A 25,222-nucleotide genomic window follows, 5' to 3' on the forward strand; every position below is an offset into this window, starting at 1 on the left:
TATTGTAAATAGTGCAGCAATGAACATTGGGGTGCATGTATCTTTTCAAATTATGGTTTTCTCTGGACATTTGCCCAGAAATGGGATTGCTGGATCATATGGTAGCTCTATTTTCAGTTTTTCAAGGAACGTCCATACTGTTCTCCATAGTGGTTGTACCAATTTATCTTCCCACCAACAGTGTAAGAGGGTTCCCTTTCCTCCACACCCTTTCCAGCATTTATTGTTTACAGACTTTTTGATGATAGCCATTCTGGCCAGTGTGTAGTGATACCTCATTGTAGTTTTGATTGGCATTTCTCTAATAATTAGTAATAATGAGCATCTTTTCATGTGGCTTTTGGCCATCTGTATGTATTCTTTGGAGAAATGTCTATTTAGATCTTCTGCCCATTTTTTGATTGGGGTGTTTGTTTTTTTGATATTGAGCCATATGAGCTGTTTGTATATTTTGGAGATTAATCCTTGTTGGTCGCACCATTTGCAAATATTTTTACCCATTCTGTAGGTTGTCTTTTTGTTTTGTTGATGGTTTCCTTTGCTGTGCAAAAGCTTTTAAGTTTAATTAGGTCTCATTTGTTTATTTTTGTTTTTATATTCATTACTCTAGGAGGTAGATCCAAAAACATATTGCTGCGATTTATGTCAGAGAGTGTTCTGCCTATGTTTTCCTCTAAGAGTTTTATAGTATCTGGTCTTACATTTAGATCTTTAATCCATTTTGAGTTTGTTTTTGTGTGTGGTGTCAGAGAATATTGTAATTTCATTCTTTTACATGTAGCAGTCCAGTCTTCCCAGCACCAATTATTGAAGAGGCTGTCTTTTCTCCATTGTATACTCTTGCTTCCTTTGTCATATATTAATTGACCATAGGTGTGTGGGTTTATTTCTGTGCTTTCTATACTGTGCCATTGATCTATAAGCCTGTCGTCATGCCAGTACCATACTGTTTTAATTACTATACTTTTATAGTATATTCTGAAGCGAGGGAGCCTAATTCCTCCAGCTCTGTTTTTCGTTCTCAAGATTGCTTTGGCTATATGGGGCCTTTTATGTTTCCATCCAAATTTTAAGACTTTTTGTTCTAATTCTGTGAAAAATGCCATTGGTAATTTGATAGGGATTTCACTGAATCTATAGATTGCCTTGGGTAGTCTAGTCATTTTGACAGCGTTGATTCTTCCAGGCCAAGAACATGGTGTATCTTTCCATCTGTTTGTTTGAAAGAAATCTTCGATTTCTAAATATTATTTCTAAATATTATTATATTATTATTATATATTATTATATTATATATTATTATTATATATTATTATATATATATTATTATATTAAATATTATTATTATTTCTAAATATTATTTCTAAATCTTATAATTTTCTGAATAGAGGTCTTTGGTCTCCTTAGGTAAGTTTTTTCTTAGGTATTTTATTCTTTTTGATGCAATGGGAAATGGGATTTTTTTCATAATTTCTCTTTCTGATCTTTTGTTGATAATGCATATAAGTTCAACAGATTTCTGTGTATTAATTTTGTATCCTGAAACTTTACTGAATTCATTGATGAGCTCTAGTGGTTTTCTGGTAGCATCTTTAGAATTTTCTATGTATAGTTATTATGGCATCTGCAAACAGTGATGGTTTTACTTTTTCTTTTCCTATTTGGATTCCTTTTATTTCTTTTTCTTCTCTGATTGCCATTGCTAGGACTTCCAAAACTATGTTGAGTAAACATGGCAAGAGTAGACATCCTCGTCTTGTTCCTGATCTTAGACGACATACTTTCAGCATCTCACTGATGAGTATGATGTTAGCTGTGGGCTTGTCATATATGGCCTTTATTATGTTGAGTTATGGTCCCTCTCTGCCCACTTTCTGGGGAGCTTTTTTTTTTTTTTATCATAAATGGGTGTTGAATTTTGTCAAAAGATTTTTCTGCACATATTGAGATGATCATATGGTTTTTAGTCTTCAATTTGTTATTGTGGTGTATCACACGGATTGATTTGTGGATATTGAGAAATCCTTGCATTCCTGGGATAATTCCCACTTGATCGTAGTGTATGATCCTTTTAATGTATTGTTGGATTTGGTCTGCTAGTATTCTGGTTGAGTATTTTGGGGTCTATGTTCAGTGATATTGGCCTGTAATTTCCTTTTATTTATTTTTTTTTTTGTGGTATCTTTGTCTGGTTTTGATGTCAGGGTGATGGTGGCCTCATAGAATGAATTTGGGAGTGTTCTTTCCTCTGCAGTTTTTTGGAATAGTTTCAGAAGGATAGGTGTTAGCTCTTCTCTAAACGTTTGATAGAATTTGCCTGTGAAGCCATCTGGTGCTGGGCTTTTGTTTGTTGGGAGTTTTTTCATCACAGTTTCAATATCAGTACTTGTGATTGGTGTATTCATATTTTCTATTTCTTCCTGGTTCAGTCGTGGAGGATTGTACCTTTCTAAGAATTTGTCCATTTCTTCTAGGCTGTCCATTTTATTGGCATAGTTGCTTGTAGTAGTCTCTTAGGATGCTTTGTATTTCTGTGGTGTCTGTTGTAACTTCTTTTTCATTTCTAATTTTGATTTAATCCCCATACCTTTTTTTTCTTGATGAGTCTAGCTAAATATTTATCAATTTTATTTTTTCAAAGAACCAGCTTTTAGTTTCATTGATCTTTTCTGTTGTTTTCTTCATCTCTATTTCATTTATTTCTGTTCTAATCTTTATGATTTCTTTCCTTTTACTAACTTTGGGTTGTGTTTGTTTTCTCTTTCTCTAGTTGCTTTAGGTGTAAGGTTAGGTTGCTTATTTGAAATTTTTCTTGTTTCCTGAGGTAAGATTGTATTGCTATAAACTTCCCTCTTAGAACTGCTTTTGCTGTATCCCAGAGGTTATGGATCATTGTGTTTTCATTTTCTTTTGTCTCTAGGTATTTTTTGATTTCCTCTTTGATTCCTTTGGTGGCCCATTGGTTGTTTAGTAACATATTGTTTAGCCTCCACGTGTTTGTGTTTTTTACAGTTTTTTTTCTTGTAGTTAATATCTAATCTCATAGTGTTGTGGTCAAAAAAGATGCTTGATATAATTTCAATTTTCTAAAATTTACCTAGGTTTGCTTTGTGGCCCAGCACATGATCTATCCTGGAGAATGTTCCAAGTGCACTTGAGAAGAAAGTGTATTCAACTGCTTTCAGATGGAATGCTCTCTAAGTATCAGTTAAGTCCACCTGGTCTAATGTGTCATTTAAGGCCTGTGTTTCCTTACGAATTTTCTGTCTGGATGATCTGTCCATTGATGTAAGTGGGGTGTTAAAGTCCCCACTATTATTGTGTTACTGTTGATTTCTCCTTTTACAGCTGTTAGCAGTTGCCTTATGTATTGAGGTGCTCCTATGTTGGGTGCATATATATTTATAATTGTTATATCTTCTTCTTGGATTGATCCCTTGATCATTCTGTAGTGTCCTTTTCTGTCTCTTGTAACAGTCTTTAAAGTCTATTTTGTCTGATATGAGTATTGCTACTCCAGCTTTCTTTTGATTTCCATTTGCATGGAATAGCTTTTTCCATCCCCTCACTTTCATTCTGTATCTATCCCTAGATCTGAAGTGGGTCTCTTGTCAACAGCATATATTCAGGTCTTATTTTTGTATACATTCAGCCAGTCTGTGTCTTTTGGTTGGAGCATTTAATCCATTTACATTTAAGGAAATTATTGATATGTGTATTCTTATTGCCATTTTCTTAATTGTTCATGATTTGTTTCTGTAGGTCATTTTTTCTTCCCTTCCTCTTTTGTTCTCTTCTCTTGTGATTTGATGACTATCTTTAGAGTTGTATTTGGATTGCTTTTTCTTTTTTGTTTATGTATTGTAGATTTTTGGTTTGTGGTTACCATGAGGTTTAAAAATTTTTTTTTTATTTTATATTGGAGTATAGTTGATTTACCATGTTGTTAGTTCAAGTGTGGGGCAAAGTGATTCAGTCATACAATCTTTTTCAAATTCTTTTCCCATTTAGGTCATTACAGAATATTGAGTAGAGTTCCTTGTGCTATACAGTAGGTTCTCATTAGTTATCTATTTTAAATAGTGTGTATGTTAATCCCAAACTTCCAATTTATCCCTCCCCCGCAACATTTCCCCTTTAGTAACCAAGTTTCTTTTCTTAGTTTGTGAGTCTATTTCTGTCTTGTAAATAAGTTCATTTGTATCATTCTTCTACGATTCTGCATATAAGTGATGTCATATGATATTTGTCTTTCTCTGACTTACTTCACTTAGTATGATAATCTCAGGGTCCATCCATCTTGCTGCCAATGGCATTATTTCGTTCTTTTTAATGGCTGAGTAATATTCTATTGTATAGATATACCACATCTACTTTATGCATTCATCTGTTGATGGACATGTAGGTTGCTTCCATGTTTTGACTATTGTAAACATTGCAATGAACATTATGCTGAATGTATCCTTTTGAATCAACCATGAGATTTTGATACAGCAGTCTATATGTATAAAAGATTGATTTAAGTTGCTGGTTTCTTAATTTCATATGCATTTCCAATATCCTACATTTGTATTCTCCTCTTCTCATGATTACTGGTTTTGACATCATACCTGCAGGGAGATGATTTCCTACCTTTACTGTATGTTTGCCTTTACTGGTGAGCTTTCCCATTCATAATTTTGTTTCTAAAGATGGCCTTTTCTTTTCTGCCTAGAGAAGTTCCTTTAGCAGTTTGTTGGCATTTTGTTGTAAAGCTGGTTTGGTGGTGCTGAATTCTCTTAGCTTTTGCTTGTCTGGAAAGGTTTTGATTACTCCATTGAATCTGAACAGGAGCCTTGCTGGGTAGTGTTCTTGGTTGTCGGTTTTTCCCTGTCATCACTTGAAATATATTATGCCAATCCCTTCTGGCCTGCAGTTTCTGCTGAAAAATCAGCTGATAACTATATGAAGATTTCCTTGTATGTTACTTGTTGCTTTTCATATTTTCTCTTTGTCTTTAGTTTTTGAAAATTTGATATGTGTCTTGGCATGGTCCTCCTTGGGTTTATCCTGTGTGGGCCTCTCTGTGCTTCCTGGACTTCAGTCCATGTTTCCCTTCCCATGTTAGGGAAGTTTTCGGCTATTTCTTCAAATATTTTCTCAGGCCCCTTCTCTCTCTCTTCTGGGACCCCTATGATGCAAAAGTTGGTGCATTTAATGTTGTCTCAGAGGTCTCTTAGACTGTCCTTATTTCATTTTTTTCTTTCTTCTGTTCTGCAGCAATGATTTCCACCAATCTGTCTTCCAGCTCACTTATTTGTTCTTCTGCCTCATTTATTCTATTGATTCCTTCTAGTGTATTTTTCATTTCAATTTTTGTATTGTTCATCTGTTTGTTCTTTAAATCTCTGTTAATTATTTCTTGTATCTTCTCAGGCTGTGCCTCCATTATTTTTCCAAGATCTTGGATCACCTTTACTATCATTTCTCTGAATACTTTTTCAGGCAGATTGCCTATCTATCTCCACTTCACTTACTTGTTCTTCTGGGGTTTTTTCTTGTTCCTTCGTCTGGAACATATTTCTCTGCCATCTTGTCTGTCTGTGTTTGTGGCCTTCATTTCTCATGCTGCAGGTTTGTAGTTCCTCTTGCTTCTGGTGTCTACCCCCTGGTGGGTGAGGTTGGTCCAGGGGCTTGTGCAGGCTTCCTGGTGGGAGGGCCTGGTGCCTGCACACTGGTGGATGGAGCTGGTTCTTGTCCCTCTGGTGGGCAGGGCTGTTTCAAGAGGTGTGTTTAGAGGCAGCTGTGCATTCAGGATGACTTTAGGCAGCCTGTAAGTGGGACTGTGTTGGCTGTCCGTCCTGAGGCATCCCAACACTGGACCTTGCAGGCTGTTGAGGGGGGCAGGTTTCAGTGCCAAAATGTTGACCTCCAGGAGAGCTCATGCCAATGAGTACTCCCTGGGGCCTCTGCCACCAGTGTCCTTGCCCCCAGTGAGCCAAAGCTGACCCCCACCTCCCCAGGAGACCCTCCAAGATACACAGGTAGGTCTGGCCCAGGCTCTTATTGAGTCACTTCTTTGCCCTGGATCCCAGTGCACGTGAAACCTTGTGTGTGCCCTCCAAGAGTGGAGTCTCTTTTTTCCCCAGTCCTGTGGAGCTCCTGCGCTTTGAAGGCCTTCTCATGTGCTGCTGGCCTTCAAAGCCAAATGCTCCGGGCTCTCCTCCTCCTGATGCCAGATCCCCAGGCTGGGGAGCCTGATGTGGGGCTCAGAACTCTCACTCCTGTGGGAGAACCTCTGTGATATAATAATTATTTTCCAGTTTTTGGGTCACCCACCCAGTGCATATGGGATTTGATTTTACTGCAAATGTGCCCCTCCTACCATCTTGTTGTGGCTTCTTCTTTGGATGTAGAATAGCTTGTTTGCTAGGTTCTTCAGTCTTTTCTATTGATGGTTGTTCAGTGGTTGTGATTTTGGTGTTTTTGTGAGAGGAGGTGAGCTCAATTTCTTCTACTCCACCATCTTGTCTCCTCCCATGTCAATTATTACCTTAAATGTCAATGAAGTAAACGATCCAATCAAAGTACAGAATGATACATTGAATAAAAAACATGAACCTACAATATGCTGCCTAAAAATGTCTCACTTTAGGGTGAAAGACAAACACAGACTGAAAGTGAGGGGATGGAAAAAATATTTAATGAAAATGGAAATAGTAAGAAAGCCGGGGTAGAAATACTTAGACAAAATAGACTTTAAAACAAAGGCCATAAAGAAAGACAAAGAAGTGTATCATATGATAAAGGGATCAATACTAAAAGAGGCTATTATACTGATTAACATAGGTGCTCCTGTATTGGGTGCATATAAATATGTAAAAGAAATACTAATAGACATAAAGGGAGAAACTGACTGGAATACAATAATAGTAGGAGATTTTAACACCCCAGTGACATCAATGGACAGATCATCCAGACAGAAAACCAGTAAGGAAACAGAGGTCCTAAATGACACAACAGACCAGTTGTACTTGTTTTCAAGCACACATGGAACATTCTCCAGGATAGACAACATACTAGGTCACAAAACAAGCCTCAACAAATTTAGAAATCATTTCAAGCATTTTTCCTGACCACAATGGTATGAAACTACCAGAGAAAGAAAAACAGGAAAAGAGTGAATACATGGAGACTAAACAACATGCCACTAAGAAAACCAATGGATCAATGATGAAATCAAATAAGAAATCGGAAAATGAGAACAAAACCTTACAAAATCTATGGGATGCAGCAAAAGCAGCTCTAATAGGGAAGTTCATAGCAATAAGGCCTTCCTCAAGAGATAAGAAAAATCTCAAACAACCTAACCTACTAGCTAAATAAATTAGAATAAGAACAAAAACAAACTCACAGCAGAAGGAAGGAAATAATAAAGATTATAGAAGAAATAAAATAGAGATTAAAAAAACAATGAAAAGATCAATAAAATCAAGACCAGGTTTTTTGAAAAGATAAACTCAACAAACTTCTAGCCAGGCCCACCAAGAAGAAAACAGAGGATCCAAATAAACAAAATAAGAAATGAAAGAGGAGAAATAACAACTAATACCACAGAAATACAAAAAAAAGTACTGTGAAAAGTTATATGCCAACTAATTGGACAATCTAAAAGAAATGGACAAGTTTCTAGACACATACAGCCCACCAAAACAGAATCAAGAAGAAACAGATAATTTAAACAGATTGAGCACTGTAAGTGAAATAGAATCTGTAAAAGAAAACAAAACAAAACTCCCTGCAAACAGAAGTCCAGGACCTGATGGCTTCACTGGGGAATTCTACCAAACATACAAAGAAAAACTTATACCTATCCTTCTCAAATTATGCCAAAAAATTGAAAAGGAGGGAAAACTCCCAGAGTCACTCCATGAAGCCACCATGACCCTGATACCAAAATCAGACAAAGACACTACAAAAAAAGAAAATTACAGGTCAATATATTTGATGAATATAGATGAAAAATGTATCAATGTAATGTGCCAGATTAACAAAAGGAAAGACGAAGCACATGATCATCTCGATAGATGCAGAGAAAACATTTGAAAAAATTCAACATCCATTCATGATAAAAATTCTCACCAAAGTGGGTACAGAGGGAACATACCTCAACATAATAAAAGCCATTTGTGACAAACCTACAGCCAACATAATAATGCTGAAAAGCTGAAAACCTTCCTGCTAAACTCAGGAACAAGACAAGGGTGCTCTCACCACTTCTATTCAAAACAGTATTGGAAGTCCTAGCCACAGCCATCATACAGGAAAAAGAAATAAAAAGTATCCAAGTTGCAGGGAAAGAGAGAAAACTGTCACTGTTTACAGATGACATGATACTCTATGTAGAGAATCCTAAAGTCTCCACACAAAAACTATTAGAGCTAATAAATGAATTCAGCAAGGTAGCAGAATACAATATTAATATACAGAAATCTGTTGCATTTCTTTACACTAACTATGAAATATCAGAAAGAAAATTTAAAAATCATTTTTAAAATCACATAAAAAATACCCAGGAATAAATTTAACCAATGAAGTAAAAGACCTTTATACTAAAAACTATAAAACATTGTAAAGGCAACTGAAGATGATTCAAGGAAATGGAAAGATATCCCATGCTCTTGGATTGGAAGAATTAGTATTATTAAACTGGCCATACTACCCAAAGCAATCTACAGATTTAATGCAATCCCTGTCAAAATGCCATGACATTTTTTTTTTACATAACTAGAACAAGTAAACCTAAAATTTATGTGGAACCACAAAAGACCCAGAATTGCCAAAGCAATCCTGAGGAAAAAGAACAAAGCTTGGAGGCATAACCCTTCCAGACTTCAGACTATACTACAAAGTTACAGTAATCAAAATAGCTTGATATTGGCACAAAGACAGACATATGGATCAATGGAACAGGACAGAGAGGCCAGAAATAAACCCAAACACTTATGGTCAATTAATCTATGACAAAGGAGGCAAGAACACAATGCAGAAAAGACAATCTCTTCAAAACGTGGTGTTGGGAAAGCTGGACAGCTACATGTAAATCATACCTTATAGAAAAATAAATTCAAAGTGGTTTAAAGAACTAAATGTAAGACATACCATAAAACTTGTAGAAGATTACATAGGCAAAACATTCTCTGCCATAAATTGTAGCAAGATTTTCTTAGATCAGTCTCCCAAGGCAAAAGAAATAAAAGCAAAAATAAACAAATGGGACCTAATCAAACCTAAAGCTTTTGCACATCAAAGGAAACCATGAACAAAACAAAAAGACAACATACAGAATGGGAGGAAATATTTGTAAATGATGTGACTGACAAGGGGTTAATATCCAAAATATACAAACAGCTCATACAATTCAATATTGAAAAAACCCAATGGGCAGAAAACCTAAATAGACATTTCTCCAAAAACGACATACAGATGGTCAGCAGGCACATGAGAAGGTGCTTAACACCACTAATTATTAGGGAAATAACAAATCAAAACCATAATGATGTATCACCTCACACTGATCAGACTGGCTATCATCAAAAAGTCTGCAAATAATAAATGCTGGAGAGGGTGTGGAGAAAAGGGAACCCTTCTACACTGTTGGTGGGAATGTAAATTGGTGTAGCCAGTATAGAAAAGAATACAGAGCTTCCTTAAGAAACTAAAACTAGGGTTACCATATGATCCAGCAATCCCTCTCCTGGGCATATTATCTGGAAAAGATAAAAACTCTAATTTGAAAAGATATATGCACCCCATTGTTCATAGCACTATTTACAATAACTAAGACATAGAAACAACCCAAGTGCCCACCAACACCTGACTGGCTTAAGAAGATGTGGTACGATGGAATATTACTCAGCCAAAAAAAGAAAGAAAGAATTCCATTTGCAGCAACATGGATGGACCTAGAGAATAGTATACTTAGTGAAGTCCAAGAAAAACAAATATTGTATGATATCACTTACATGTGAAATCTAAAAAATAATACAAATGGATCTACATATAAAATAGAAACAGACTCACAGACATAGTAAACAAACTTATAGTTACCAAAGGGGAAAGGGAGGGGGGGAAGGGATAAATTAGGAGTATGGCACTAACAAACTACAATACATAAAGTAGATAAGCAACAAGGATTTACTGTATAGTGCAGGGAACTATATTCAATATCTTGTATTAACCTATAATGGAAAATAATCTGAAGAAATATGTAACTGAATCACTTTGCTGTACACCTGAAGCTAACACAATATTCTAAGTCAACTAAACTTCAATTAAAAAAAACAGATCACCACTTCTACAAAAGCATACAGCACAATCATAAAGTCAATTTTGTTTTAATAGCAGTTGTATTCAGTAGCATTTCTAAGAAACAAGATAACCTAGTAGTTATAAAGTTGGAGTCATGTGCCAGACTGCCTGGGTTTAACTCCTAGCTCTGCTAATGAACAAGTTATAAAACTGTGCTTCAGTTTTATCATCTCCAAAGTAGATATAACAGTTATAATTATTATATATTTAAATAATTATATAAGTAATAACATGTAAATAATAATAATTATTAACCTGTAGGGATTTCATGAGGATTAAATGAACTAATACAGGGAAAGTGTTTAGAAGAGCATCAGTAAACATGATTTCTACTATTCCCCAACATTACAAAGTAGGAGGACCATAGATGTACTTACAAGTTTGAAATTCTTGCAGGGCAAGGAGTATTTGTAAATTTCTGCCATGAGTCCACATACTTACTTATTTTCTAGGGTATCAATCCTTCTCTTTTGAGGCCATGCAGAATACATCTCTCATTCTCATCTTTTCAGATGTAGCAAACATTAGCATTTTAAAAGCCACAGTGTTTTTCTGTTAATTATATGTGGATCAAAAAACTGAGTAAAACTCGCCTGCAACACCTAAATATCAAGAATGAAAACCACTACTATGCATGTGAAATAAAATGTAGGTTATAAATAATGTTTTACTATAATTAATTCTTATGTGGTATTTTCTGTTTAAGCATGCTAATTTTTTTCTATTAAATACAGTAAATGGTCTTATTTAATGCATTCATTCACATAGCAAGAATCTTGAAAGTAATGAATTACTTTAGAGTATTTTTCTAGCACTTTTTGTGGGAAAACTATCCTTGAATGTTCCATTTTGGGTATGTTCTACATTTATAAAATGGATCAAAATTAAAGAATGAAATCAATTATGAGAGACTCAGTTCTGATACGCTAAATTAAAAAGTTTGATATCTTCATTTAGTGCAGGAAATGACAAAAAGTCCTCTGATTTCCTGGAAAAAAAGAATATAGTCCTTTCCCAAGTCATTTCTATTCTTTTAAAGATCAAGATTTAAAATGTTCATTTGAAAGTTCTGTTTATGTAGTGGAAAGCTCTCAGGTTGACAATGAGAGCTCTGCTGAAATTTTTCAGGATATTGGTTAAACTGGGTTTGGCTTTATTTTACCCTCAGGATAGCATGGACACCGTGAGGTCTCTGACATACCAGTGACTAACGTCCACTGCTCTTCATTACAGGGTGACAGTGGTGGGCCTCTGGTCTGTGAGCGGCCTGGAGGACAGTGGACATTATTTGGCTTAACTTCATGGGGCTCTGTCTGCTTTTCCAAAGTCCTGGGACCTGGAGTTTATAGCAACGTGACGTACTTTGTCAAATGGATTGAAAGACAAATATACATCCACGCCTTTTTCCTAAACTAATTCCAAAGACGATCAGAGACTTTTACCAGCGACACTCAGAGCAAATAGCCTTCTCGATAGTGGAGGACTTCCTGCAGAGAGCTGTGTGGAAGCACTTTCATGGACAGTAATGCTCCACAGTGCACTGCAAATGTTCATGTTTGTCTTGGTCTGATTTTATGCAGCTTTTTGTTTTTTAATTCTATTTTTCTCTTGCATCAAGTTGAATGAAAATCTTTTAAAACCCAAAGCAAAACAGAGTTTGTTCTTTTGCCAGGCAGGCCTAACCTTAACTAGAACATGAAATGATCCACTCTGGAAAGAGAAGAGTGTAACAGGTTAGAGAAAGTTCCCTTTTGTCCAGTCACAAAAAGGACATTGAGATCCAGGCTGACTAATCTTTGCCAGCTTTTGTTTCTCAAGCACAAGAGCATAATAGCAAATTACAATATTAACATCAGAGACTTGCTTTTGATTTATTAAAAGCCAAGATAATTTACATGCTTAAGTTATTTACTATTACTCTTCTAAAGTTTGCATAATGCTGAGAACTTATGAAAGACAGAGCATCCGTTTAGGTAGCTGAAATAGCAAATCACATTGAGCACAAAGCTCTTTTGACATCAATATTAGCACCTGACATGCTTGGACTGCCCATTCTGAATTTAAATCAAGATTGTAATTTTACAGAAAGTCTCCAAAGAACCTTCCTAGAGCTGGGGTTTGTTCACTGTGTATCACTTAGCCAATTGAGATTTTGACAACTAGGAAAATACCTGTGGGAAATATTTCATTCTGCCTATGTGACAATGAAGTTGAGATTAAACTTTGCTATAGGAGGATTTGCTTTAGAGTAGAGAGATGCAATCTTTTCAAAAGAAAATTGCACCCCACCCCTCATTAAGTATTTTCCAGTTTTGTGTTTATCCATACCAATAAAGTCACAGAAATGTATCTGAAAGCACAGTAAAACTTTGCACGGAGAAAAACATTTTGTAATTGTCCTTGAAAGACGTTTAATATCTGGTGTTGCCATTTCTCCCCATTGATAATTAAAAAAAAAATTTAAAGATGCTTTTAAGCACTAGGCCACTTTACACACATCAATTTTGAAGTAATTAGTGGTTACGGTATTTTTTTCCCCGCAAAAAAGCTTCAAAACACGAATCTTCACATGCACCTACTTCAATGAGTCAGGCATCCATTTTGCAACATCCAAATGCCTTTTGAACAAGTAGGATTCCCTCCACCAGCAACCTGGGCTGCCTCAGCATTCCCCAGAGACTACCTGCAATTTTATACGTGTCTTTTTTGTACTCTTTTCTATATGTGTGCGTAGGTGACGTTCGAAAAGTTGTCTTGACACTTTCCACATTATTCATCTCTTGTTCTGTAGTTTATATAAACCTATTGAGAATGTAAAATCCAGCAACCGAATTGTGGTCGCAACTGTATGAAAGTTTAAGAACATATGTCAGTTTTGTTATACTTATAGGTACATAATGTAACAACATATGCTCAACTTATGTTCAGTGAAATATACATATTGTACTTACTTTAAGTAACCCTTAATACAAATAAAATGGTATAATCTTTTCTTTTTATGGATATAAAACATGGAGCAAGCCCCAGAAAACGGTGCCTCCCACTATTATAGTTGGCACCCAGTTTCCCACCAATCAAAATTTTCTTGTCTTATATCTCACTCCCCCAGGAACATACTCTTTTATTTTAGATGGAAGATGGCTCTTTGATTAGTCTGAAATGAGAGGTTGCTAGCAGTCTCCAATAACCCATTGAGGGTCCAAGGAAAACTTCAGCCCTGATAAGAAGGCAAGGATCTTTCACGTCTAGAGCACATTTTGGGAATCTGATCCAATTCTTTTATAAATCTTTATGGGTAAAATTGTATCACACATGTATACTGTTAATTTTTTTTTTTTTTTGGCTACTAGGAGCAGATTTGGGCCCCCCCAAATTTGGTGAAATACACTGAATACCGAAATGCAACAGACCACATCAGCTTGGGTAACTTTGTGTAAAAGAGTTATTGTAGATAAGACCCTTTAAAGGCTTCATACAGATCCCAAATCTCTTTTGCCTGAGGGCCAGAAATGTTTCAGAATCCAGAATTTTAAAAAATTTAAAAAGCATAATATTACGTTTAGCACCCAGTATAAAATCTACTAATATTTTCGTAGCAAAATATATGAATAATTACATTAAATAAATAAATAGCCTTACATCTGTTTAACACATTGAATCTGTGCCTAATGTATGAAAACTTTTTCAGTTTTCAGAGTTCTTGAGACTGTGGAATTGTGGATAAGAGATTGTAGACCCATAACATGAAGACTCAAGACTTTCCTCTACTCATGTGTACAGATGTTTTACATCCTGGGGATTGACCTTTTCTCTTAGTCTTTTGGACTCAGTCTTTTTATCCTTAGATTCTAATCTTTTATTTGCAAGTGAATATATCTCTAAATTTTTATTTATCGGAAGATGATGATCTCAAGGAATGAATGCCAGCTGCTATGAGGATCACTGACTTTTCCATGTAAGAAAAGGTCAAAACAGTATTCTGGTAAAAGGTGTGCTTTGGGATTTTCCTTCTAAGCTCTGGTACCAATTACTGTTGGATTTGGTGAGTATCTATAGGAGCAATGACAGCTTTTTGTATATGTTATTTATTAAACAGTTTATTTTTTAAAAATCTTAAGAAAGAAGAAAGCTACCTCCATTAGCCATATGGGATTCTGAATATTCTGTATAAAAGACCACTTGCAATAACATCAGAAGGCTACAGAAAATGTCAGACCAGGACAGTAGGTAGCAGGTAGAAGATTAAGCCCTGAGCATAATACTTGAATAGTCATTAAGAAGAGCTTCATATAGACATGGAACATTAGCATGGAAATTTCATGAAGGAAATTCTGGGTGGCCGACAATTTTCAGATGGACAGATATAGACTTTTAAAAGAACTCAACAAGAATATATAATCTCAAAATAATACCTGACAGTTTTGGTAGAAACTAGTTTCTTTGTTCCAACTAAAACCAGCATACATGATTTGCAACAGCAATTAACTTTATATAGACATTCTTGTCCTAAAATGTATTAAAAAACAAATCTAAGAACCTCATGGAATCCTCCTGAGAACCACCTGTATTACTGTCAGTTCCATAATATCTCATTTTTAGAGGTTGCAAAAGCAGAAAAGTTGTAGGGTATTGTAAAGACTATAAACCCTCAAATGATCTCCCTAAGACTGTTCTGAAATTGATTGTCTCATTTTGATTAGGCTATTGTCAGTTTTAGAATATGGGAAATTGACAAAGAGCCCCTAGACTCAGCTGATTTTGTATTCCTTACCTATGGCCTCTGTTTCCCAATTGAAAACATCTGCACAGAGGTATAACTCATAAAAAGTCTTCTGTTGACAGGAAGCAGAGAGAAGAACACATCGCCATGGAACTCTGGCATCCCTGCTGCCCCTTACCAGTGAAGCCTTCCACCTCAGGAGAACACTGAAATGAGCAGATAGTAAAATAAATATATGTCTCAAATGAATTCCCTTGAAAATATTTGCATGTCTAGAACAATTAAAATGCTTTTACAAAATCCAAAAAGTTTCCTAAAAGCATTTGATTCTGAATTAAATATTTCACTTCTCTAAACTCTGTTCAGGTCTAACCTCCTTTACAAATGTCTACAAACATACAGTAAAGGTCATCACATTGGCTTTTCCAAGCCCAGTAAAATGTTCTTGTCCCTTAAGGAAAAATCCAAGTCATGCTGGTTTGGTAGAGGAACCTCTTCAAAGGCCCTCTTCCAAACTTGAAGGACTACTTGCAACTCCAAGGAGGGTATTCTGCTCTTTTAATCCTTTGAGGGTCCAGCCATCCCTGAGGCCTTATTTTCAGAGTAGTCTGAGTCTAAAGCAGTTTCACATACAGATAAATTTCCTTGCTCAACAGCGCAAGAAGTTGCCGACATCACTGCAAAGACAGCAGAAGGGTCAGAAATGGGTATTCTCTCTGACTTAACAGTGGAGTGGTCAGAATACTTAGATATCTGTCAACTGATCCATCTTTCCAGCCCCTTTCCACTTCTTGAGAGCTTCAGTCCTGTCCTCTGCAGGCAGTCTGTCAAAGTGTTTCGCCCTCAGAATTGGAGATGGGAACAGGGATCCCTGAAGAACTCTGTATACAAACCTAGGTTACAAAAAGCATCACAGAATTACATTCACCTCAGATGCATTATGGGACACAAAAAGTACTCACCAATTAGAAAAAGTAGAAGTGTCTGGTGACCCTTCTTGAGGTAAAGGGGGAGAATAAGTGAATTATAAAATGGAAAATATAACAATATTAAATTAGTATTTGTGAAACACTGAGAAAATAGTGAGTTCCTGATTGTCAAATAAATAAAAAATAAAAACTGTAAAAGTAGAGATACCAATAGTGCTACAGCCTTAATGTTAAGTTAAATGAGATAATACATATAAAGCAGTCCAAGCGTTGGCACACAGTGAGTATTTTTTTAAATGCTAGCTATTAGTTTCCTATGGCTATTGCAGCAAATTATCACAAACGTGTCCCTTTCAGTCCAAGCTGACAGTATTTATGCTGCTGTAGCATTCACAAAAACCTTGTGAGTCTCCAATGTATATCATGGGTATTTACACCATTAGATAAGAGGGTCCTCCACAGATCTTTCCTGTATATCCCATCTCCTTCCTTGGTGACTGCTGAGATGGCTAAGAGGATCCATGAGTCACACACGTAATCTCTTCAGCACTAGCAAAGGCTGTCCAGCCACACTCTGGGCCTTCTCTCCAGAGCATACTCCCAACAGCCAATCTCCTAATTTTAGCAAATTTGAAATCTGGATAGGCTGAGAATTTTCTAAATCTAGTTCCTTTGGGCTTAATAGTACTTCCCTCAGTCTCTTTTCTCTCACATTTTTCTGTAAGCAGCAAGACGAAACCAGACCAAACCTTCAAACATTTGCTTAGAAAACTCCTCAGCTAAACACCCAAGTTCATCACTTACAGATTCTGCTTTCCACATAACAGTAGAACACAATTCAGCTAAGTTTTTTGCCACTATATTGCAAAGATCCCCTTTCCTCCAATTTCCAATAACATGTTTCTCCTTTCCTTCTGAGACCTCACCAGCAGTGCCTTTAATGCTCATACTTCTAGCAACATTCCATTTATGATCATTTACGTGTTTTCCGAGATGATATGGCTCTCTCTGCCCATGCTTCCTCCTTGCTTCTGAATTTTCACCAGCAGACACTGTAATGTCCATACTTCTATTGACAGTCTGTTTAAGGGAGTCTAGTATGTTTCCATTATGTGCCTCAAAATTCTTCCAGGCTCTGCCCGTTATCTAATTTCAAAGTCTATTTCACACTTTTAGGTATTTGTTACAGCAGCACCCACCTTTCTGATACCAAAGTCTGTATTAGTTTCCTATAGCTGCTGTAACAAATTACCATAAATGTGCTGGCTTAGAATAACAAAACCTTATTCTCTCACAGTTCTGAAGGCCAAGAATTCTGAAAATCAGTTTCACTGAAACAAAATCAAGGTGTTGGAAAGGCCATGCTCCCTCTGGAGGCTCTAGGGGAGAACTCATTCCTTGCTCCTTCTGGCTTCTGGTGGCTGCAGGCATTCCTTGGCTTGTGACCCAGAGATCTCTGCTACCATGGTCAAAGTGCTTTCTCCTTTTCTGTCAGTGTCAAATCTCACCCTGCCTCTCTCTGATAAAGACACTTGTGAGGGCATTTTGGGCCCAGCCAGATAATCTCCCCATCTCAAGATCCTTAATCACATCTGCAAATTCCTTTTTTCGCTAAATAAATAAAACATTCACCAGGTTCCAGGGATTAGGACACAGATGTATTTTAGGGGTCAGTTTTTTCAGCTCACCACAACAATATTAGATAAAATTGTACCATTCAATGCTCTTGAAGAAAAATTTCAGGCTATAACTTAAAAGTAATTGTTTCTTCATAAATTCTAAAAGTTCATCTTGTCAGTTTTTAATCTGAAAGCTGGTAATAACAGTGAACACTACAGTACCATCTCAGTTTACCAGTGATATTAAGTATACAACTGTAACCACCACAGAATGACTCAGGTGGGTTTTTCTTATGCATTTCTAGAACGGATGTCTTTCAGCAACAAAGAGTTTGTGCCCATTGTGCCTTATGATTGTGTTACAGACTGGGGTTGGCAAACTATTGTCCAATGGACCAGACAGTAATATCTCAGGTTTTGTGAACCAAATAGCCTCTGTTGGAACTGTTCAACTCTGCTGTTGTAGTGCAAAAACAGCCACAGACAATATTTAAATTAGTGAGTATGTCTATGATCCAATAAAACTTTACAAAAACAGGCAGTGGGTCAGATTTGGCCTGTGAGCCAATTTGTCAACCCTGTTAGAGAATAATATTGACTCACCATTTGATGTTCCTATCATGTTTAAAAAGGTAGAACAGCTATTTGCTATAGTGTTTTCAGCTAAACAGATAGATTTTATAAAACTATAAAAGGGAAGAGCTCTAAACAGTTCAAGAGATCTATAGATTAGAAACCCATGCATACTTCTTAGCCATTTCCATCCCATACGATATGAGAAATCAAGTTAAACTAAAATGGGAAAGAAACTGAAGTCAGAGAAGGGAGGTAAGTTTTCAGTGTTTATAGATCGTAGCAGAGATACGTGTCCCTCAGTACCCATTCTTCCTTTTAGAAGCCCCCAGATTTTAGCCATTCAGAGTCTACACACCCAGGTTCTAGTTAATGGGATATGACCAATGATGTGTACCACATCTGGGTCATGACAATAGAAAAAAGAATAAAAAAGAAGAAAGATTGAAAGCTGCATGCCTTCCATCTTCTCCTTCTCCCTCCTGCAGGCAGAGATGCAGAGATGCAGGGATGCAGGGACCCAGGACCTGGATGTGCTGGTGGTGAGTCATCTTTAGTCACGCAGATGAGGGCAACGCCCTTGGGAGATGGCAGAAGAAAAAGAGGAAAGGAAAGGATCTAGGTCCTCGAATACCTTTGTGAAGCAAAGCTGCCCTATCCCTGTGGACTATCAACCAGACTAGGATTTTCCTTGAGAGAGAAATTTTTTCATTTGCTTAAGCCACTTCTGTTCCCTGGCAAAAGAGTTAAAACCAATACTTTAACTAGTACAGACTGACTTTTCCACTACTAAACAGGATGGTCTACTGTCTATTCTTAGCAGTCGCTTGATGAATTCTAAGCCTATGACTTCACTTACTCTCTTGATGATAAAATAAACACCATACCTGGGCAGAAGAGCAACACAGGTTGTGAGAACACAAACTAAGTAGAACACTGGATCCAGCATGTGCTCCTGCATAATCCAATAGGGGTTGGATGGTGGGTTGCAAGTTACACACATGGCTCCAAAAACCAAGGCAAAGAAAAAATAAGACAAGATGCTCCCAACGATGACCAGCATGTGGATCCAAGTCTGCAAGATAAGAAAAGCAGAGGAGATGAACACGCTCTGATAACTTTGCAGCCTGGCAAAATCTGCTCTGTTGAAGAGACATCACATTCCAACCAGTGGGTGAATGGTGTAACAAACCGTAGTGAACAAAACACAAAATATTGAAGCGAGGAGGCAAGAGCACCTTTTGTGAATCGTTCATATCAGTGTTTAAGTTCTATAAAACTATGTCAAATACCAAAAAGTAACTCTGGTGCCTAGTTTACTTTGTATTGTCCATGCACCATGAGGTGTTAGGATTTTCTCCTTATTTTTCCATATAGTCACTTACTGGTCTACTTCTTCTTTAAGATAATAGCTTAATCCAGTGAACCTCAAACTTTATCCATTTAAGTAGGTGGCAGACATTACTGTTGCTCCCCAATATTCTCATTCTCTTCCTCTAATAAGCACTTGGGAGGATTGCATTTCCCCACCCCCTTGAAATTAAGCATGGCCACATGTCTTGCTTTGACTGATGAAACGTGAATGGAAGGGACGTGCGAAACTTTCTGGTTAGAAGCATGGAAGAGCTGGTGTGCAATTCTCCATACTGTCTCCTTTCCTTCCACGTTTGACCAAGAAGTTCTTCTTGGGGATAATTCCAGGTGGTACAGCTACGAGACACAGCTTGGGTCACTGAGCCACCACTCAGAGGATAATTTCTCTAGAGCTGTCTGGAACCTTAGTAACTTTACATGAGCAAGAAATAAATCTCTGTATATCACACTATAACCTATCCACCTTCATATCTACATAGAGCTTGCATTATTATTTTTTTAAAATTTTCTGTAAACTGGCTATCTAATTAAGTAAATTTATTTAGAAATAAAAGCAGATCACTACCTTAAATGTAATATCAGCATTACCTGTCATAACAGTGATGAGTCTGGGGTCTGATCTGTCTTTGTTACCAAGGGAAATTAGCAACAGTTATCGCAAGAAAAAGTAACAGCTCCAAACAGAATTCTTCTTTGACATAATCTCAAGTATGAGAGAATCACCTTCATGTTGTGCAGTAGTCAGTGTTATTTAGTGCAGTGTACAGTCCCACCTAAAATCACTGTGTATACCATGGTGGTATGTATTACTCTTTTGGGGGAAGACTGCTTTTGTTAATCATTTTCATTCTCTAGGGCTATAATTCTCAAACAAGACCCAATATTCTCCATTTTCCTCTTAACCTTGCAAAGTATTTCTCCAGGGTAGATAGCTTCACAGGAGTCACAAAGGCTGCTCATGTTTTATAAAGATACACAAAATGCTCAGAAAATGTTGGCCCCATTTTTTTTTTCCTCAAATGCTTTTGCTTCCCACTGAGCCCTGAATTTTTTTTCCTTTAAGAAGCACTTTTGGCAAGTGAGATGTGACTTGATGGAGTTGACTCGTTTAAATAAATGGATGCAGTGAAAGTCAAGGGACGCTGGGTAAAAACTGACAGGGAGGTGGGAGAGGTAGCAAAGGGATGGGGCGCAAAAGTGTGAAGGAACCCAATTCATATTCTCAGAATGACTGACTCTTACTGACAACAGACCTTCAGGGGCCATGAGATTTAGCCTTCCCTGGTGTGAGAAACAATTCTTTGATGATGTGTCCTTTATAGAGTAGTCACTGTTCTCGGCACCTAGCTTTCACTCCCCTTCTCTTAGTGAAGACACCCAGTGCTATGCACAGTCTTGGTAAACTATTCCTCCTCTCGCCAAAGCCTATGGCTGGAGCTAAGGAAACAGAATTCTATCACCAGGGACTGAACCTGGAGCACAATGAATGAGGCAAGAGCAGAGAGAAAATGACTCGGGCCAATTCAGACCAGAGTACCAGCCTGGTGAGCCTGTCCATTGGTTTCTGTTCCCTGATCTCTGCAGCCACTCTGGATCCTCGGGATGTTTTTTTGTTTGTTTGTTTGACCGTGATTTTCAATATATTTTGAATAACTTTTCCATTTGCTCAGGTTAGTCAAAATAGATTGCTGTTGCTCATAACCACTGAACCCAAACGGACGCTTGACATGTTAGAGCCTCTGGAACACTAATCAGTGTCAGAACTTCAGACACTTCCTTAGGCAGTAGCAAAAGTACCTACATAATTGCTTAAAAATGAAATTCAATAGATATTTAAACAACCCCAAATATTTTAGTTCTAGAATTCTCTTTACTCTTCCCATCTAGTATTTGCAGATATTAACCTTTTACAACACTTTAGGCTTGTAAGGTTTGGTTATAGCAGGTTATAAGCAAAGCAGGTGATGTCAAAAATATTCAGCCCTACTTAAGAAATTATAAATAATCTCAATATATAACTTTGTATAACATTTAAAGCTATAACCTCATTCAGGGCTTCCCTGGTGGCGCAGTGGTTGGGAGTTCGCCTGCCGATGCAGGGGACACGGGTGCGTGCCCCGGTCCGGGAAGATCCCACATGCCGCGGAGCGGCTGGGCCCGCGAGCCATGGCCGCTGAGCCTGCGCGTCCGGAGCCTGTGCTCCGCGACGGGAGAGGCCGCAATGGTGAGAGGCCCGCGTACCGCAAAAAAACAAAAACAAAAAAACCCTATAACCTCATTCAGCTATTTCCTGTTTGAAATGCATCACCACCAACATGTTACATATACCCCAAACACTGGTTAGTCATTTAATCACTCATTCATTCATTCAAATATTTTCATTCAAATATCAAACTGTGTGCCAGTCTTGTCCTAGATACTGGTATACAGTGGTGAACACAATAAACATGAACCCTGTCCTCAAAGAGATTATAGTCTAAGGTAGAAGAGAAAGACAAACAGTATAATCACATAATTAAATGAAGACTGATAAGTTATTATTAGGACTATGAATAAAAACAAGAGGATGGTGTGAAAAAATGGATGGTTAGGGAAGGGCTCTTGGGAGAAGCAGCACTTTTTGCTGAAACCTAAAATAACATTTGAGCTGGGTAGAGTACAGGGATCTGAAAGTGGACCAGGAATGCTCCCATCAGAAGATATGGTCTGTGCTAAGGCAGTTTACTTGCCAGACATGGGTGGGATGTTCTTCACTTGCAGAAAAAGGTTTAAAGTAAAGCTCTCTTTATCTGAATCCTTCATTTTAGCTTTGCTGTAGAGATACCCTGCAATCTTTTTTTTTTTTTTTTTTTTTGCGGTAAGCGGGCCTCTCACTGCTGTGGCCTCTCCCGTTGCGGAGCACAGGCTCCGGACGCGCAGGCTCAGCGGCCACGGCTCACGAGCCCAGCCGCTCCGCGGCATGTGGTATCTTCCCGGACCGGGGCACGAACCCGTGTCCCCTGCATCGGCAGGCGAACTCCCAACCACTGCGCCACCAGGGAAGCCCCGGTGCAATCATTTTCATGAAAAGACTTAACTTTATCATTAAGCTGGCGACTAAGTTCAAAAAGACCTAGTTGTAAATGAAATGAATGGTAAAAATTCTAGAGGGAGAAAAGTTTTCTCTTTGTATTATGAGAAAAGCATCCAATCATCACTTACAAAAGTCAGTATACCAGGATTACGGCATTACACCTGTTTTCCTTTTAGTTGAAAGGCAACAGCTTGGTCTTGAAGGATGCTGTCCGTAGAAGTGTAATTGTTTCTCCAGCCTGACTCACCTCCACTAACCATCCACACCGTGGAGACCACCAAGGGGACCAGGCAGGTGTTCTCCACTCTCCCGGGCTGCACATTAACCTCAGCATAACGGCACTCAACGATCCACGAGAGGGGTCGTGGATCACCCTTACTCCTTGGGAGTCATTACTCTTCTTATGACCACTTGTCTTGTAGGCATGAAGACAATTCCCCCAATGAGTTTCAGGCTACTTCAGAGGCAGGAAAACTACTCACCAAGCTCTTGCTTTCAATGACCAGATGGAGGAGAATGATGAACAGAGCAGCTGTGTTCAGGGGGTTTCCAAATGTAAAGATGTCAATGTCTGAGCCCTGGTAGGTCTACAAAGAGAGAATAAAAGTTGGTGATCCTGGAGAGTTGTGCACCCTCAGTGGCACAGTATCATCAGTTTCATCACTCTATTCCACGGCCCAAGTGAGGACTGAGTCCCTTTCTTCAGTGTTCCTGATAACTGATCATTTAGGAGAAACTTGAACGTTTTTAGAAAAAGAGACTCTCTCCCAGACAGGCCATCTAAATTTTGAACTTTTTGGTTGGAATTCCTTTTTATTCTGAATCATAATTCATTTTCCCTGATCCTTTTACTTATACTTCCAACTCTTTGAGGTATAGAGAAAGATCAGATATGTTCCACTTAACAGAGCTGAAAATCTTTGAAGCAGGTACTATGGCTAACCTGAGTTTATACCTCGGTTAAGTAAACATCCACCCCTCTCATACGCATATGTCTTCAAAGTCCTTAAAGGATTCCGCAAATGACACAATTTTCTGATCGTTTACAATTCTAGTCATTCTCTTCTAAATACACTTCAGATTGCCTCATCTATATACCTCTTGAAATGCAGTATACCTAGAATATTCTAGCTGGGTAAATTCAAGTAATTTTATTTGAATGAAGAATGAAAATTGTTAACTTAGAGACCATTACCTTTTCCCTTTTTATTACTGAACTTTTGTTAACCATCCATGATCATATTAGTGTTTTCTTCCAGGGAGGGGTGTGTGTGAATGGGCAACTACATCATGCTGCTTTGTGTTGGCCTAAATTTTAAAAATCATTTACACATTCTCTGCTTAGTCTCATTTCTTCCATTCTTTACCTGTATAACAATTTTTTTTTCTTTTAGTTTTGGGGAGCCTACTTAAATTTAATACTCTGAATGTCATCCTGGTAGAATTAGCCCAGCACTCACTAATAACGGCTTTCATATTCTGACTTTGCCTCTCTGATTCTGACTCATTTAATTATAAGCCAGGCTTTCAACTTTAAAGTCATTGATGAAAACTATCAAGCAGTACAGGGCTAAAAAAGAGACCCAAGAGGACTCAGCTAAGCACTTCTCTCCAAATTTAACCCATTACCTAACATATTTGGGAGGAGTGTTATAATTTAGTCAGTAAATAATCAACTTGATTATATGAGCAAACTACCCTAATATACCCATTCTATATGCTGATACTGGTGACAGAGTACAAAGAAGTACCATTGATTAACAACAAATCCTTTGAGCGAACAAGGACTTACATAGTAAGGCACAAAGAAGCAGACCAGGCTTTGATAAAAGGCATCCAACAAGGTGATCCAGAAGGTGAGTGGTAAGTGCGCCTGAAAATGAAACAGATATTGGAGAGGGAGTAAGATTAGTAACAGTCAAGCAAGATCAAGGAACAACACAAGCCAGTACTTGTTTTTGCTTCTCTGAGAGAAAACTCTATTCCTTCATTCTCTCATTCACAAAACAGGTGGGATTTTAAGTAGTGGAAGAATGAGGGGGTGATAATGGAATGAGATGAGTTCACGGGGGAAAAAAAACCCTGAAGGAACTCTTCTTCAACTCGTATTGCTTTTATCATTGGATCAATCTTAAATCTACCTCAAATAAGGATAGTAGTACTAATTTTCCATTTCCCATTGATCAGAAAACACTGTTTCAAAAACTTCTCCAATCCATCCACCTTTATTTCCATTACTCCCTTCATTCCAATTCACCATCAACTCTCTATGAATGATGGGAGAGCCATCTAACTGGCCTCTTTGCTTCCTCTCTCAGCCCTAATCCAATCTTCCCACAGCAGCCAGATGGTTTTAAAAAATGTAAATCAGGTCATGCCATCTCCCTAATTAATCAAACTGACCCCCCTCCTATTCCTCCAATGACTTCCACTGCATTTCCCGTACAATCTAAGTTCCTTCCCATGGTCTAGGAGGTCCTACATGGTCTGCCCATGGAAGCCCCTGCTCTCCAGGGCCACCCACCTGTTCTGTCATTCACCATCCTCCCTACACACAGACTTCACCCTATTTCTCAAATATGCT

The 25,222-nt window shown here is 37.7% G+C and overlaps 2 protein-coding genes across 2 annotated transcripts in view; one reads left to right on the forward strand and one right to left on the reverse strand.

Moving 5' to 3' along the window:
* CORIN (corin, serine peptidase) overlaps positions 1-11,985 on the forward strand; it is a 225,691-nt gene extending 213,706 nt beyond the window's left edge. Inside the window, exon 21 of the mRNA XM_060148234.1 lies at positions 11,584-11,985. Within this exon, the coding sequence (XP_060004217.1) occupies positions 11,584-11,766 (183 nt within the window). The 3' untranslated portion in view covers positions 11,767-11,985. The remainder of the gene's footprint in view (positions 1-11,583) is intronic.
* Positions 10,361-25,222, reverse strand: part of ATP10D (ATPase phospholipid transporting 10D (putative)) — a 120,512-nt gene continuing 105,650 nt past the window's right edge. The window contains 5 exon segments of the mRNA XM_060148233.1: positions 10,361-15,820; positions 15,822-15,963; positions 19,079-19,266; positions 23,121-23,225; positions 24,431-24,511. Of these exon segments, the coding sequence (XP_060004216.1) occupies positions 15,629-15,820; positions 15,822-15,963; positions 19,079-19,266; positions 23,121-23,225; positions 24,431-24,511 (708 nt within the window). The 3' untranslated portion in view covers positions 10,361-15,628.

Source organism: Lagenorhynchus albirostris, chromosome 4 (genome assembly GCF_949774975.1).
Source record: "Lagenorhynchus albirostris chromosome 4, mLagAlb1.1, whole genome shotgun sequence".
Lineage (NCBI taxonomy): Eukaryota > Metazoa > Chordata > Mammalia > Artiodactyla > Delphinidae > Lagenorhynchus > Lagenorhynchus albirostris.